Raw genomic sequence first — 16,445 nt, 5'->3', positions numbered from 1 at the left:
ATCCTTGTGCAAAAGTCGGATGCTGAGTTTTGTGCTGAGAACACAGGAAAGATTTTCTTCTGATGACTCTGATGATTAATATCCTTATACTGTTTGAAGGGCATCAGCCAGCACTGACCTGATGACTGAGAGGGAAATTACTAACCAGGAAGAGTTTATTCATGGTGGTGCATATGGAAACACACACATATATATATATATATATATATATATATATATATATATATACACACAATACAAATTTTCCATGTGTATTATTTTGAAAGATGATGGTGAAACACTGTGTACTATGTGTATCCACTGGGAAACAAAACTACATCATGTCACAAAGTCAATTGTATTATCACCTTGATGTGGTGCAGCTTAATTCAGAGCAGCGGCTGATTCCAGACAAGGATTGATGTTGTGTCTTGGTTTTGCTTTTTAATGGCTACATTTCACAGTCAATTTAAACTTTACTATCAAACTGGTTACTAACAACAACTGCCTTTGTTGTCCAGTTAAGGGTTGTGTGGGCAGCTCAGCTCCTCACAAGGTGCCTTTCCAGGATTAGGTTTGGCCAGGTGATGGCATGTTGGCATTAGGTTACCACTCGGACTGCTGCACTATTTGCCTGTTCATTATGCTACTCAGCATGTTACGTAATCTTGTGTCTTCTTGAGCTTTTGTTTTCCACCTGATGCAAACTACCCCCTCATTTCCATGGCCTCTTGAGTCACCACTCTGTTGTGTAAACTTTGCAAGAACCTACGACAGAACAAAACCAACAATTACAGACAGAGCAACAGGGAGACAATAACCAGAAAATACCGAATCTCTTATTTTTTCTTGGGCTAATGGTTCTGTTTCATACATAAGTGTGCGTTAGTCCCAGCTCGTGATATTCTTGTGATTTGTTGTATTCATTTCTCTTATCTTGAATTGAGGTCTCTGAGCTGCCATTAGTTGCTGTTGATCTAGAATTTATTAACACGTTTGAACAAAATGCAACATTACTAGTAAAAATAAACATTTGTTTTTGAGTGTAACCTCAATGATTCATCAAAGAAAATTCCTGTCTATAACTTCAGGTGTTCCAAGGTTATTGGTTTGAACCTGCTTGCTGCTACATGCCAGCACAGGCATCTGAATGAAGAGAGTCTGTTAGATTGTCATCAGTGTCCCAGGGGATTATAATCTCCTGGGTATCAGGGGCGGGGGTGTTCAGGGTGATACCGAGTATAATCCACATTTAGCCAATTAAAGCCTCAGTGGGGCCTTCCTGGTCTCAGAGGCACCGCGGCAGATGGACAGGCTAATCGACAGGAGCAACGGCACGTGCTGCCAAGACCCATCTGGACATGCCCCCCCCCCTCCCCAGGTCCCTGGGGGGTATGAAAAGTAAAGGGGCCAACAATGATGAGCACGCGTCTGAAGAATACAGGAGGGGCGGGGTCGAGTTAAACGTCACGGCCTATTAACTTGCATCCAACGGGGGGGGGGGGTTATGGCACGCTTCAGAGTGTGTCAGACGCGTGCACGCTGGGGGAGTGGAGGGCGTGGGGGTTAAAGCACTATCACTTGCAGTGACAGATGGCGCCTTCTCACAGTTTTCCCTGTGAATTTCCCCCAGGAGATTAGGTCATATTAGCGTCATTATTAGCAACAGGGTATTATGTCTTTATGGGTTGATTAAAGACGGCAGGAAGCAGAGGGAAGGGGCTTCTATTGTGCCGTGTACATCTGTCACAGCCGACAGTCGCTGTGCAAGAATTTAATGATTGCTCAGCCCAGCAGGAGTGTGAGCTGGCAGGCCAATGCAAGCAGGGAAACCAACTCAATGTCACTGTTGATTTATTTGTTTTTAACGTGTGAATAAAATAAAAAAATCAATAATGTTTATGTTTTAATAATATAAACGCTGGCCAATGAAATGCAAAAATCACAATAATTAATAGGAGCAAAACAATTAAGATTTGGGATTTTAATTAATCATCAACATTCAAGTGTTTTTTAAAGTGAACCACATGGTGCACCTGTCTCATCCCTGTTAGCAGGGACCAGACAGGGGACAACAGAGAAATACAATTAATGTGGTTGCTAGTAGAGAGCCAGCAGGGGTTACTACAACAAGTGAATGGGTATAAAACATGACGGACTAATTCTGCCCCCGTCGCTCCCTCTTTCCAGGGCTCTGTGTTATTGGAGGAGCCAAACGACAGCCCCGCCCACAGCTCTGAGAATGGCACCACAGAGGAGTCGGTCCCGCCCCCACCTCCACCACCTCCACCGCCTCTTCCCCCAAGCAACCCAACGCCAACCCCCCCTCCACCTCCTCCACTGCCCCCAGAGATGCCAACCAGCCAGAATAACGCCGGTTCCAGCTCCACCAACCAGCGACGCCCATCTTCCTCATCAGGAAGTGAGTGTTCCTTAAAGATTTCTCCTTCCATTCTTTCATTTTTTTTTGTTTCCCTTTATTTCCTACTTGTTTTCCAAGACTAAACATATATTCACAATCTGAAAAAAAGAAGACAACACATTAATGCTTATTTTTTCTCATGAACATTGTTCAACAATTCATAAAATGATCATGGGCACATGTTAATATCGTTGGGAACAGATGAGTTGAGTCTGACCCTCGCATCCTAAATAACAGATTATAAATTAATGATGTTGGGTTTAGATTACCCTGACAACTGGTTTAGTGTTCAGCCATTTCCTTAAGTGCCCTGTTGTCCTGGATGCTGCTGTCCGACAGTGAACAAGCTTGTTTTAGATACAGGGACATTTTAACTGTGAAATATTGTGTTTTTGTTAAGTGGTTAAAATTAAATGTAAAGGAGACCGTGAATCTTGAAAAAGTGCAAGGCCGAAGAATAATGGGGTGAAATGTGGCAGTTTGACCAAAATACAAAAATTCATTCAAAAATTCGCCCAACGAGATTTGAGGATTAAAAAGGTTTGTAAACATTTTTAGAACATCTTTAGTAGGCTACATGTCATAGAATCAGTGATCCCTGCTCAAATTTATTTCGATTCACCGTTTCTTACCGACATACCACAAAAGAATTTACAGAAAAACATTGTTCCCTGTTCTAACTAATAGATAATCAGTCAATAGTAAAAACAATAAATTATATAATAAATAAAAGCCAATTCAGCTCATTGGTGTGAAGGACACATAAGAAATCTACATAACTTTGTTTAGCCAACCTCAAATAAATAAATCATCCAAAAACATTGGGTCTGTGTAACTGGTGCTCGGACGTCCAAAAAAAAAAGGCTGAACAATAACTCAATAATTATTGCAATAAAATCTTAATCAATAGAATTCTAAAAAAAAGTCCAGTATATATCGATAGAATGCTGATGCATTGTGCAGTGAGGAGATATGATACATAACTGATCTACTTCATATTTATAAAATGTTTAGCTGTTTGTCAAGTGTTTGTCTTTCTGAGTCTAATCTTTTCAACCCCTATTAACCCTTTAATATACATCTCTTCTATCTACATGTTCCCTCTTTCACCTTATCTATTTCCACTTGTTTCTCTCCATGTTTTTTGGTTTGTTTGATTTCTTTTTGCATGCCATGGTTTTTCCTCACTGCTGCTTCGTCAAGGTGGGGCTATATCCGCCTCTCAAGCTGAGGGAGTGGCACTAAGACAGATGAAGAGTAAGTACAGACTGCCAAGCAGTCTTTCAACTAAATCAGTTCATTCAGTTTCAGCTTATACATCACATTTAACCACAGGCCTCCACACATTCCTTACAGGATTATAAGACCATAGAAGTCTTTTGACAGTGTGTCGTTGACCTATATCGAACAGCATCGAATCAACTTGTGTATCCAGCTTGTTAAAGCAACAAGTTGTTCTTCTAAAAAAAATATTTCACTGGAAGTGGTGGGTTTTCATTTCCAATAGGAGAAAAAGCCCCTTTGTACAAAATAAATAGAACCGTGTAGATAGCCTGACATACAGCATGGCTCAGCAGACAAAAGAACAACCCCTACAGGAAGAAGCTAAATCACCATTAAGTCAACAAGTGAACACCACAATTACCTTCAACAAACAACCCATCGGATACATCTAAACTGTGGCTAAATTTAATCATGTTCCAAGTACAACATATAATGTTCTGTGTTTATATATATATATAAATATAAAAATGGCCATCACAGTAATAATTACTTCTAGTGGACAACAAATTACAAGATACAGTATTCAAGTAATTTACAGTAAGAAATATTTCGTCCATTTGTTTCCTTAAAAGAAGGTGTTCAAAGTATTTCAGCTAAATCGTTACATTAATTAAGCTGTAAATCCTTAATTAAGGCATCTTTTTACAATCTATGTTTTACACTTTGTTTGCTAAATATCCCATTGTGTCATTAATTTATGTTCCACCTGCTGCCTAATGGCAGGACAGCAATGAAACACTTAAAGAGCAGTGTATGTTCAGTAATGGCATGATTTGTGCTGCTCCGTTAATCAGGTAATAAACAGGTAGTTGGGTGGTCATAAAATTAAAAACAATCAACACATCCAAGTGCTGAAGAAGAAGCTCAGATAGTGAGACAACAGCAACAACACAGGTGGCAAAGAGAAAATGCTGTTTCCACATCGTGAAAGGTTCAAAGCTCTATTGTTTTCTATTGATCAGAGGGAAGAGGATTGCAGTTTTTATATTGTACAGGACGCATCTTTACGTTAAGCACTAAAGAGGAGCTAGTGCTCTCTAATTATATGATTAGTTCTATAGCATTAACAAGGTTATAAACAGGCAGTTAGGTGGTTGTAAAATTAAAAACCACCAACACATCTGAGAGCTCAAGATGAGTTTAAAGCTCAGATGCTTATTGAGACGGAGGCAACACACCAGGTGGCAGATTTTAAATGCTGCAGGACTGTAATGGTTAGAGGTCTAAAACTATTGTTCTGCACTGATTAACAGGATAGAGTGGATCCTACTTTTATTACGAGACATTTACAGAACACAGCTATATCTGACTGCTTTACGACAGCACCACTGTCAACAGAAGCAGCAGCTTGGCTGCTCTTTAAGTTTTAACCCAGAGCAAAAGACGTTGTGATGTCATGAGAGGCCATTTGTCAAATAATCTCATGACCTGTCACAGCTCCACCCACCTCTACATTCACTGTGACAGAGCTGCTCAGTACACACCCCTAGCCCAAACAGAATTTAACTCACACACATACATAGCCTTTGACTTCAGAAACACATGCATATGAAGGTGTATTGAAACTGGTGTGAGCTCACCCACTTGAGTGCAGTTTAACTTTCCAGTCTTCTAACTGTGGATACTCAGGGGCCTGGCAGAAGGTAGGCTCTTTATAATGCCTATAGTTTCAGTTGCACTTTCTCGATGCAATTATATTTCATGCAATAATAGTTTTACAACACTTTGCTCTCACGCAATTCATCTGGCAATGAAGATTAACTAAACGATATAACTTGCTGACTGAGCATTGAAGGAGCTGTCACATGCTCTAAAAGTGTGTCAGGGTTCAACAGTTCTTTTATCTGCAACCTTTTTACCTGCAAAGGTGTGAGTGTGTACAAGTGCTTATAGATATAATGGATTGTATAATGTGTAATGGAAGTTGTTCACTCTCTCCCTCTCTGTAATCCAGTAAATGTGAGGCGAGACTGTATGCTTGTCATCAATGCATTTGTGAATCAGTTGTGTGTGAGGTTTATTGTGGAGCGGACTGGTCCAGTAGGGTGGACTAACGAGCTGGGGATTGAAGGGTAACTTTGCGTGTCTGTGTGTGTGTGTGTGTGCGTGCGTGCGAGTATGCAGCTGACTGAATCTGTCCAAGTGCGCGCGTGCGCATGTGTGTTAATTCCTGGCCCGGCTTGTCATTGGCTCGCTGTCACTTTCAGTTACTGGTGATTCCTTTAGATTTCCCCCAACAGTGATGATGGTTCTTTAATAGAAAGCTGGTCTCTCCTCCCCGAGAGAGAGAGAGAGAGAGAGAGCCACACTGACACACACACACAGAGAGAGAGTTAGAGAGAGAGAGAGAGAGAGAGAGAGAGAGAGAGAGAGAGACAGAGAGAGAGAGAGAGAGAAAGGGAGAGCGAGTGAGAGTGAGGAGGGGTGGCAGGCTAGCACAGCTCTATGTCCTGCAAGACCCCATTGTGGTCGCCTCTACAGGGAACATTTTTACGAGTGGACTTTATTCCCCAAAGATGAGAGATCAATGAGGCATTGAAGAAATTCAATTCTTTGGAGGTTCACATTCAAACAGGTGAGGTACTGTAGCTGTTAGATCCTGGTGTATGTATGTGTGAAATGTAAATGTAAAAATAAATGTGTAGCTGCTATAATGTTTGATATACACGTTTGATCTGAATATTTTACAGTACATATAAAAGTTAGAAGTTAGTTTTATGAATAATGCTAAAATAAGAGCTACGTTGTCATTGTTCCATATTTTTCTACATTACAATTGTTTTGCTCTTTGTATATATTTGTATAGGGTTCGTCATGATATACTATCACCATTCTGAAATGTTGCTGATTTATACATTCATGTGGCCTCACATGACAGCACTACTTTGCCTGATTGACATTTCAAATTTCTTGAATTTGATCTGTCCTATGAAAACAAAGTTCCTCTGTTGTAGCATTAGAGGTTAGAGTTGAAATCTGTCTTAAATTGCTCATTCTTCACTATAAGCAGATTAGGATCCATGGAAGCAGAATGTATAGATTTTTCCATTAACCTCCTTTTTTAGAAGATGAAAGCTCAGCTGTAGCTTAACTGTGTATATTAAAATAGGGCAAAACTAGACCGAGATTGTGCGCCGCCTCTCTTTGGACTCACTGTAGTGAAATGATTTTGAATTGCTCCTCCCCATCTAATCCTGGCTCAATGCAACCGTGGACTGATGCAACAGTTGCCTGTTGTGCCAAATTCTCACTGGTTTATTTGCAAAGTCAGTACCATCAATTTAGCTGTAAATCCTTCATTTGGACACCTTTTTTTTTTACAATCTATGTATTATACTTTGTTGGCCAAATATCCAATTGTGTCGTTCATGTTCCACCTGCTGCCCAATGGCAGGACAGCAATAAAACACTTAAAGAGCAGTGTATGTTCAGTAATGGCATGATTTGTGAAACCCAGTTAATTGGGCAGTAAACAGACAGTGCGGTGGTCATTAAAATAAAAACCACCGACACATCTGAGCATAATTGAGGAAGCTCAGATACTCAGTGAGACAACAGCAACAAAACAGGTGGCAGAGAGAAAATGATGTTCCTGCATTGTAAATGGTTAGAAGTACAATAAAATAAGACAATTATTAGACCAACTTAAAAATGTCATTTCAATTACATCAACAGGTACCAAACAAATGATTACAGTTTGTTAAACTTAAATTTATCAAGTCACACAATTGATAACTTTAATTTGAGAACTTAATCCAATTGTGGTATTTTTTCCAAGTTGGTGAACAATTCTCTTTTTTCAGTGTATTCTGTTGTTTGCTAGCTGGTCGATCATTTTGATTAATCCAAAGATGTTCAATTTCAGAGGAATATAAGAGGTAGAGAAGTAAATAACATAATGAAACTAAACAAATCTAAAAAGAAACATTGAACGTATCCATGAGACAGTGGCTCAGCACACCGCAGTGACCTCCCATGACTGTCCAATCTGCTCCAGGTCAGCATTGTTACCTGCCTGATCGGATGAAATATTTAACACTGAAATGCCACCCAACCCCTCTCTCACTCCTTCTTCTTCAGTGAGTCTCCCTCTCCCTCTCTCTCACTCCATTCCTTCTTTCTGTCTACCTGGTTTCACTTTTCTGCTCTCTCCTTTTGTCTGCAGGTACAAAATCTTTCAACATGATGTCCCCCACTGGCGACAACTCGGAGCTGCTGGCAGAGATCAAAGCAGGAAAGAACCTGAAGCCCACACCTCACACTAAAGGCTACACCACTGTCTTCTCCAACAGTGGACCCACGGGCAACAATGTAGGTCCACAGCCGTCGTCCACTACTGATGATACATTTATGTAACATCCACTTTTAGAAATGTAGGCTCGGTTTTTGCCATTACTTGTGGATTTGAAGTCACTCTGCCCCCATTTATATCAAGAAAAGGCAAACTGAGTTGAAATTAATGCGAAAGAGACAGAAATGGAGCAAAACAATCAAAGGGGCAAGTAGATCTATAGACATTTTAGATAAATATATACTGCATTGCTAAGTTTTCATAACTTTGTAAACTGTGCACATGGTTGACAATGTGACACAAGACCAACTAGAGCCATTAGATGATCTGCAAAGAAAAACACCACCTGCAATACTTTTGCAAAACATACTGTATAAGTCCTTCTAAATGGTGCATAACCATTATGATTGTCATTGGTCTCTTAAGGCCAAGGAGTAACTGGTACTTCATGAAGAGGCAATGTGATCAGCATGGTCTACACAAAATGTAGCATTAACCTTCAGCTCAGTAAAGGATGATTAAAAGATAGATCACCCCTCTCAGGAAACTAGTTCATGTATCGTAATCAAATGAATCCTCTACATCATGTGACATTAAATGTGCCCAGCAATGCTTGGTAACGCCTGCGGTTGCTTAAGACCCATGTTTCTCTGTGTATCTTTGTTCTTATTTTCCTCCAGGGTAACGCTTCATCTCCACCAGAGACACGCACATCTAGCCCACCAGCCAAACCATCGTCTCCTCCACCATCCAATACGCCTGTCACCTCCCCACCCACCACCCCAAGTCCCAGTCCTAGTCCTACAGGCTCTGGATCTGGCAGAACCATATCGACCTCTGCGAGCTACGAGCAACTGCCCTCTAACTCTGTGATCAATGGGAACAGTGGTGGTGGCGGTGGCCCCGCAGGAGCAGAGTCGGGACGGAAGACGAGCCTTGCTGACGTGGAGGCGCTAGTGCCTACTCATGATGAACAGGGAAAAGCAATACCTGAATGGAAGAGGCAGGTGATGGTGCGGAAGCTTCAGGTCAAGATCCAAGAGGAGGACGAGCACAAGCGCAAGGTAGGCATGGTGCTGCAAGGCTTCACTAAGGTTCTAGATATTTTGTTGTGTCTTAGCTATCCCCATTTGTGGTTCTTAAATTTGAAATGCTCTGTAAACTTGATGGCTTCAGTGAATTTTAAATAATTGCCACCACAAAGGGGATAACAGGCGTTTGGATTTGAGTGTGGTCTTTTGTGATTTTGAACAACAAGGTTGTATTAGTATGTTTTTAATATTCATGCATGACATATGTTTAGGTTTTTTAGACCTGTTAGTCAGCCAGTAATTTGAGGGTGCCGCAATTAGGGGCTTACTGCTTTTTGAACATTTTTGCACGTTAATTGCCACAACCTCGGTTATTCTCATCATCAAAACAAATGCAAGGGCCTAAGTTACCCATGGTTTCAGTCAAATACTGAAATGTCTTTCTAATTTTGATCATGTGGCATCTCCCAATTTTAAAGTTCAATAGTCACTGTGTACCAATCTGAACAGTCTTAAAGCCAAGAGGACTTTCACAATAACTTTGTATGTGTAGATGCAGTGGCATCATTAGAAGTATGAAACTAATCTGAACACAAAGTATTTAAATATCCACTGTAAATAACACATTTTTACCAATCGCTTGAGATTATATTGGACGTAGTTCGCTCTGACTGTAGACATGTGCTCACTAATTTAGTTTTTTGTTTTTTTTGCATGTTTACTTTTTATATTTATTGAACATAGTTTTTGGATTGCAGTGAAATGAATACTTGGCTACAGTGCCCATCACATCATTAACACACTTGGCGTACGGACACAGTGTGGGCTGGTGTTTGATGGGAGTTTTGCGGCTTCAAGTTGTTACATGCCGATTCAGTGGTTTGATGCCGGACCCATTCACACTACAGGTCAACCTGTAATAATAACAATAATGAAAGAATATTGATAATTTGACCAACTACATTTGTTCATTACTGTTAAAGTTGCAAAATACTTCATAGAAAATGTACATTATTTGTATACATTTTTTGGAAAGCAGATCACGACCTTAGTAATTCTACATCATTCAGAAAAACATAGCTGCATTGACCTCTCTCGGTTGACAGTTTCAACTCATGCACCTTTAGTGACAGTATTTTCCTGTCACTGTTGGGTGTGGACTGAAGTGTGTCTGTCAGCTGCACTTGTGCCAGTACCAGACAGTGATGTCACACTGCAGTGTGACATCATGTTTGGGTTGCAGACCCAAACATGATGCAGCAAGATGAAATGCAGCAAGATGAAATTATCACCTGCTTGATATCAGTATAAACAAAATTCTCAGCGTGTACAAAGTCACTCTTTAAACATGAAAAACTGAAAAGAAAAGAAAGAAAACTAGGGGAAAACTAGAAGATTGAGCAAATATAGATGTTAAAATGTCTCAGTGTCAAATGCCTAAACATACATAATATAATATTGTAACTTTCATCTAAATTCTACATATCTACTATATAAATAGTAGCTTTTAATGTTCTTTCACTCAAAATAAATGAAGGAAGATTTATCCATTTTAATGAGGCAGTGCCATTGCACCACTAAATCCATGTAAAACCTGTGTGTGAGGATGGACTTGCACTGAAGCATGTATTCACACCAGGAAGTTAGAGCTGAAGAAACCTTCCCTCCTTCCCCTGTTTCTTGTCTTCTGGTCTCCTTTGACCTCTGATTTAGTTTGCGGCAAGTGGACACTACCAGCCTCAGGAATGGCACTACTCCCACATCCACAATGCCATTTTGGGCCCATTTGGGGAACTGATGACAGAGGCTGACCTAAATCGTATTGAGAAGCAAATTGAGAACCTCCAGGTCATGCACAAGGTGTCAGAAGTCGAGAGGGAGCTGGAAGAATTAGAGCATGAGCTGCACCAGCTCCTACCAGTTTCTGCTGCCCTCCACCAAGGGCACTTCTCAGTTAATCCAAAGCAGGTGCATGGCCAAGCTGAAGATCTTCCAGCCTGGTGCAGTAAGATTTCCACACTGCTCAAGAGTATGGCCATTCTTCTTGCCACGCTGGGGGGAAAAGAGATAGATATCTTGGATCTTATCTGTCCAGTATATTCTCAGGAAGAGGCAAGGAGTTTGAGCACAGGTCAGTCTGAAACAGCAGGATCAGCTGGTGCTGGATTTATTGGACGGTCTCAGTCCTTCTCAACGAGAGAGGACGTGGAGAACGAGATAAAGCAGTGTGGAGTTTCGGTGAAGAACCTCAAGGCCAATTATGAAATTCAGGATCAGTCACAGTGTGTAGACAACAAAGCAAATAGGGTATACAAACGTAAGAGATCACTCCCTATGGTCAGCGAGTCTAACCATGCTCCAGAGACAATTCAGGAAGCTGTCCCTTGTTCCTCTGCTACAGTCCTTGAATCTAATAGCAATGGACATTTACCCTCAGTGGAGGAATCAGTCTTACAAATGGTTGAAGAACCCGTTATCATTGCATCTCATGCTCCTCAGACGTATGCCCCTCATGAGATAATGGCTCCAACTAACATTGAACAGTTCAATCAGGTTCTTTCTGCAGACCCTATTTTAAATAATGGCCAACTAACAAGAACCTTGGAGGTGCAGACAGATCTAAGCTATGTCCAGGAATGCATTGAAATGAGGAAAGAGAGGATCGTATTCTTGTTCCTCGAACACTGGCGCAAGTACACAATCTCGGAGTGTTATCGGACTAAATATGCAAGCAGGAGAGGAAATTTAGATGTGGGCTGGGAGGACTACAACCAATTCAGTGCACAGATTGGTACGGAGATACACAGTGAAGATGACAAACTCCTCCTTTTCATGAAGTCGAAGCAGGTAGTAGGGAATCTGATCGGCCACTGGAGGACAATCATGAGTCAAGTGCCCACACGCCAGATCCGCAGGCTGAGTCGTGCCCAGATGATCTACTGGCCAGAGCACTTCTTGCCACACATCAATGGGTCACCTGTGAGTTATGAAAGCCTAACCCTTGACCTTTTCATGCTTGGATACTTCCAGTTGCTGGAGATGAACATGTCTCGCAGTGAGCGCAAATTCCGCCACCTTTTGTGCTATGAGATGTTTGACCGTCTCGGAAGCCATAAATGGGAGATTATACGGCAGTTTCACAAGGAGGTCATGGAAGAAATTGAGAGAGGGAAGCGAGACTGGCCCGACGGTTTTGAAGACATAAAGTTGAAGTATTTTGGAGACTGTGATGAGGGGGGAGGTGTAATGACAGCTTCTCTATATTGTATGTCTCCTGAAACGCCCATCATGGCAACCCAGGAATCACTTCCTCCCCCACCTTCGCATCCTCCACCTCCTCCGCCACCAACCCATCCTGCACCTCCGCTTCCAAATACACAGTCTACTCCACCTGCGCTACCTGCCCCACCCAACCCATCAGATGGGCTACCATCATCACCTGCTGCAACCCAGGACGGTTTTTCTAATAATGGCCAGTGTGTAGAGCAGAGAACCCTGAAAACCTCAACGGAGGACAACGCTCAGGGGGATGTGAAATCCAGTGAGCAGATGTCATCAAGTGAGACGGTGGATTCTAACGGAAATAGTTCAGTCCAGGATCATATACAGAGCTCGACAACTGAAATTGTACAACAAGCTGACACAACAGCAAAAGCTGAGACAACACAGGACACAACAGAAAGCTCAGGAGTAGATCCAGTGAAAGATATTCCACCTGTTACTGTTAAAATCATAGAGGAATCTCATGTTGATAAACTTCCACCAAGAGATGAACTTAATGGAGACTCAATTAAACTTATTTATGAGCTAAAAGAGTTCAGCAATGAAGAGATCATCAGATACATTGACCGAAGCTTTGCTTTTTGGAAAGAAAAGGAAGCTGAGCTTTTTGATATTTAACATCTCTGGATTTGGGCTGGACTAACAGCCCAGTTCACCTGTACGACCAAAGAGAGAAGAACAGGACCAGGAAAAACGGATGTGCACGGTGGAGTATGCTGAGGGAGGAAACTAAGCTGGTGTATTCGCGTTTAGACAACATAAGGGACTTAACTACAGCGAAGCAAAGAGCATCCACTTAGCTGTGCTGACTTTTTCATTTGCATTTGCCCTAAGTGGATGAAAAGATAGAGTGTGATGTCAAAAGACACACATTTCATTTTGAAGTGGGTCGAACCGAGAGCTTTTTGAATCTAGCAGGCTCAATTGCCATGGCACACTGCTTATGGGAAAGCAAGTTTTTAAAGCTGAAGATTTGCCATTGCAAATGCCAAGTGCATTGTTTATCATTCATATTTTTGATTGTCTGTTTAATGAAGCACATAACTTGGCTTGAATTATTCACATTGCATTTCCTGTTGAGATCACCACCTCAGAAAGGCAAGCAATCGCTTCACAATTCAACTCAGAGCTTCTACAGCTGCTAGAGATGAAATGGTGACGGTTTGATTAAGTGGTATTATTACTTTAAAGTTCACTTTGTTGCTTGACTCAAATTCAATGAATCTAGGTCTTCAGTTGCTTTGTGGGAGTTTAAGTTACTTAGTGGGTCACAAATCGCCCCTTGTTTGACAATACAATGTGTGCCTTTCAGTATACATGGCAAAGATTAGCACTGCGGTAAATGCAAGGCCCTTTGTTACTTTTAACATTAGTACTTCAGAACTTGACAATTACAAATTAATATCAAATGGAATAATTCCTGTGACTTAGATATCAAATTAATCCCATCATTTTGTTACTCCAATTGTTGTGATTTTAATTTAATTTGTGGTCTTTTATTATTTGATTTCTACATTGCTGTTAGAAATAAAGTTTGTTGACATTTTTTGTGATTATAAAATGTCAGTAGTTCTTTCCTACATAATTCTACACTAACTGTTGGGGGTTACTCTCGTGATAAACATTTAATTTACCAGACTGGATGTAAATCCAAATTAATATATGTCCTAACATGTTGTTTTCTATCTTGGAGAAAATCCAAACAATCAGCCCTTGTACCACTTTCAAACACCAAACTCTTTTATGTGTAATCCTCCACTGCGACATTCGTAGCCGTCAAGAACCACAGACTTCTCAAAGTGCCTGTGCAGCATCGAGATTACCTTCAAATAACCCTCTTAGCGCCACCCGCTGTCATGCTATCCGTGGCTTACAGGAGCCATAAGGAGGTTACAGAGAACCTTGATCAACTCCCAGCCCAGAAAGGAAGGGAGTCAGCTGGTAAACTTAAAGGTATATTTATAGATTTGTATTTATGTAAAGCATTTGTGTCCGATTTGATGAATGTAACCAGCACACCAAAGAGTGTGAGGTGACAATGGAGTTATACAGTGTAAGTTATGTCTAGTCAAGGTACTAAGTCCAAGTCATGAGGAGGATTAGCAAAAGAACAAATAAAAACAAATTAAAATTGTCCATTAATTAAAGAGATACTGCTAATCCTGATATAACTGTACTGTTATTTGAATTCTCCGTCCACTTCAACAGGTCTCCAGACCATACAGGCCTATATACAGTGTGTCTTTTATACAGTTATCTAACCAGTACAAAATAGGTATTACCCTGCTGTTTATGATTGATTCAAATTAGATTTATCCTAAGGTATGAACATTTTATATTCAACTTTGTCCCAGACCCACATCTTTCAGATTAGAAAAGTGACCCAAAATACAATTGGCTTATAGTTACCACTGAGGTATTCTTCTGACATTTAGTAGCAGTATTACTTCATAAAAACGCAGCACATAACAACTCATATTTGAAGAATAAAGCATCTGTCTTACTTATTAATGTCAAATTGCCTTTAAACCAGATGAATGTGGCTGAAAATTAACTGAAGTTTTACCTTTACCTGTTAGTTGTTGTAGTATTTATTGGAAACAAGTTTCAATCTTAAAGCAACAGGCTGTTCATATTTCCGACAGCAGTGATTACGTTCAGAAATAAAAGTTACATGGCGCTCCAATCTTTTAATTTAGGTACAGAAGGTCACAGGTTTGATTCTTATCAAGTGCATTCACTAATGCTGTTCCCTGCTGTGGATGGATAGTGTGGAGGGTTTGATAGTGACATATTTATGCGTGTTAAGTGTGTGTGATGCAATGCATGTTAAATGAACAGCGCACAATAGTGACATTAACCAGACCAGAGGTAAAAAATGTCACTGGTTAAACATATGCATTGCTGCATGTAGCTTGTGACTCTAAGTACCTATTGGTTTAACTGGTTTGACTGCATGTCAAACTGATAAGCTGCATTTAGGGGATATGACAGAGTAACATTTTTTCCTAAATTAGACTAAGGTATGGTGAATCTATGTCATCACTGAATCAGTGCAACCTAGGTACCATATTGTTGGCCTATGTAACCAATTTAAAAGGTTAAACCAAGGGACTGTTGACTATTTTCACGTCAATGAAGAAAAAATAGTTTCGGGAAAAAAATATTTTTTCTTTCGATTTTTTTTTTCTTGCTCTGTAATTCCCAGGGGAATCATTAAAAATGCACTGTGTAGATAATCTTACCTGGATTTGGGTCTGCCAGGGCAAGTGAAATGCTTCAGTTAAAGGAACGCAGAAAGGATAATGTATCTTCTCAGGTGAAGATGAGATATCCAAGATGGCTGCCCTCTGGTCGCTGCACCTCCGATTACAGGCTGAAAGAGAGTAAAGGATCCAGTTACTGTGTGAGTGCACAGTCCAAAGGGAATGTCCTGTAAGGAACAAAGTCCTGTCCATTGAAAAGGCTTTATTTTAACTCAAAGACACAGGAGAAGAGTACCTACCTATTGTGAGTTGTTTGCTGTTGTAAGTCATGCATGCAAGTATGAGACATGTATATTCAGCATTTAGTCCTATAGGTCTTCCACAAAGGCTGTTTGACAAAAAATGTGACATTTGAGAATGAATGTGTAGGTTGAACTAATGGGTGGACTAACATTTGATTAGTTTTCTCTGTAAGCAGGTGTTTATCACTTTCTCCAACATTTAGAGAGATCTCATGTGACACGGAAACACCTCAATCCCACCTTTGATTCATTACCTGAACCAAGGGGGTTGTTTTCATCTGTGTTTGTTTGACTGTCAGTTAGTTAGCAGGATTATGCAAAAACTTCTAGACTGTTTACCAGGAAACTTATTGAACTGTGGTATGGGTCAGAGAAGAACTTTGGTATGAGGATCAGGATCAGGGGGTGGATCCCGGATTTTCTTTTCCACTTTCTTTAACATTGAGTTAATTGTACTTTCCCCAATGTTCATGATTTGTCAGGTTACCACTATGTTCAGTGCTGTATTACCCTGCTGCAGGTCCTCCCTCCTCACTCCCCCGCTGATCTGCGCTCTCTTCACCCGTTAACAATAAACACCAACACTAATCAGGAGTTATTAGGACACACACACTACTGAAGTTTACTTTGTGTTTGTTTGATTCACTC

The 16,445-nt window shown here is 40.6% G+C and overlaps 1 protein-coding gene across 5 annotated transcripts in view; it reads left to right on the top strand.

The window, feature by feature from the left end:
• Nucleotides 1-16,445, top strand: part of espn (espin) — a 40,439-nt gene that overhangs the window by 19,439 nt on the left and 4,555 nt on the right. For all 5 annotated transcript variants that reach the window (XM_034590909.1, XM_034590908.1, XM_034590912.1 and 2 more), the window contains 3 exons: nucleotides 2,170-2,401; nucleotides 7,851-7,996; nucleotides 8,657-9,040. In XM_034590909.1, coding sequence (XP_034446800.1) covers nucleotides 2,170-2,401; nucleotides 7,851-7,996; nucleotides 8,657-9,040 — 762 coding nt within the window. The remainder of the gene's footprint in view (nucleotides 1-2,169; nucleotides 2,402-7,850; nucleotides 7,997-8,656; nucleotides 9,041-16,445) is intronic.

The sequence above is a fragment of the Hippoglossus hippoglossus genome, chromosome 7, assembly GCF_009819705.1.
Source record: "Hippoglossus hippoglossus isolate fHipHip1 chromosome 7, fHipHip1.pri, whole genome shotgun sequence".
Taxonomy (NCBI): domain Eukaryota; kingdom Metazoa; phylum Chordata; class Actinopteri; order Pleuronectiformes; family Pleuronectidae; genus Hippoglossus; species Hippoglossus hippoglossus.
The sequence above is the reverse complement of the archived record's forward strand: the minus strand, read 5'-3'. Positions and strand labels throughout refer to the sequence as shown.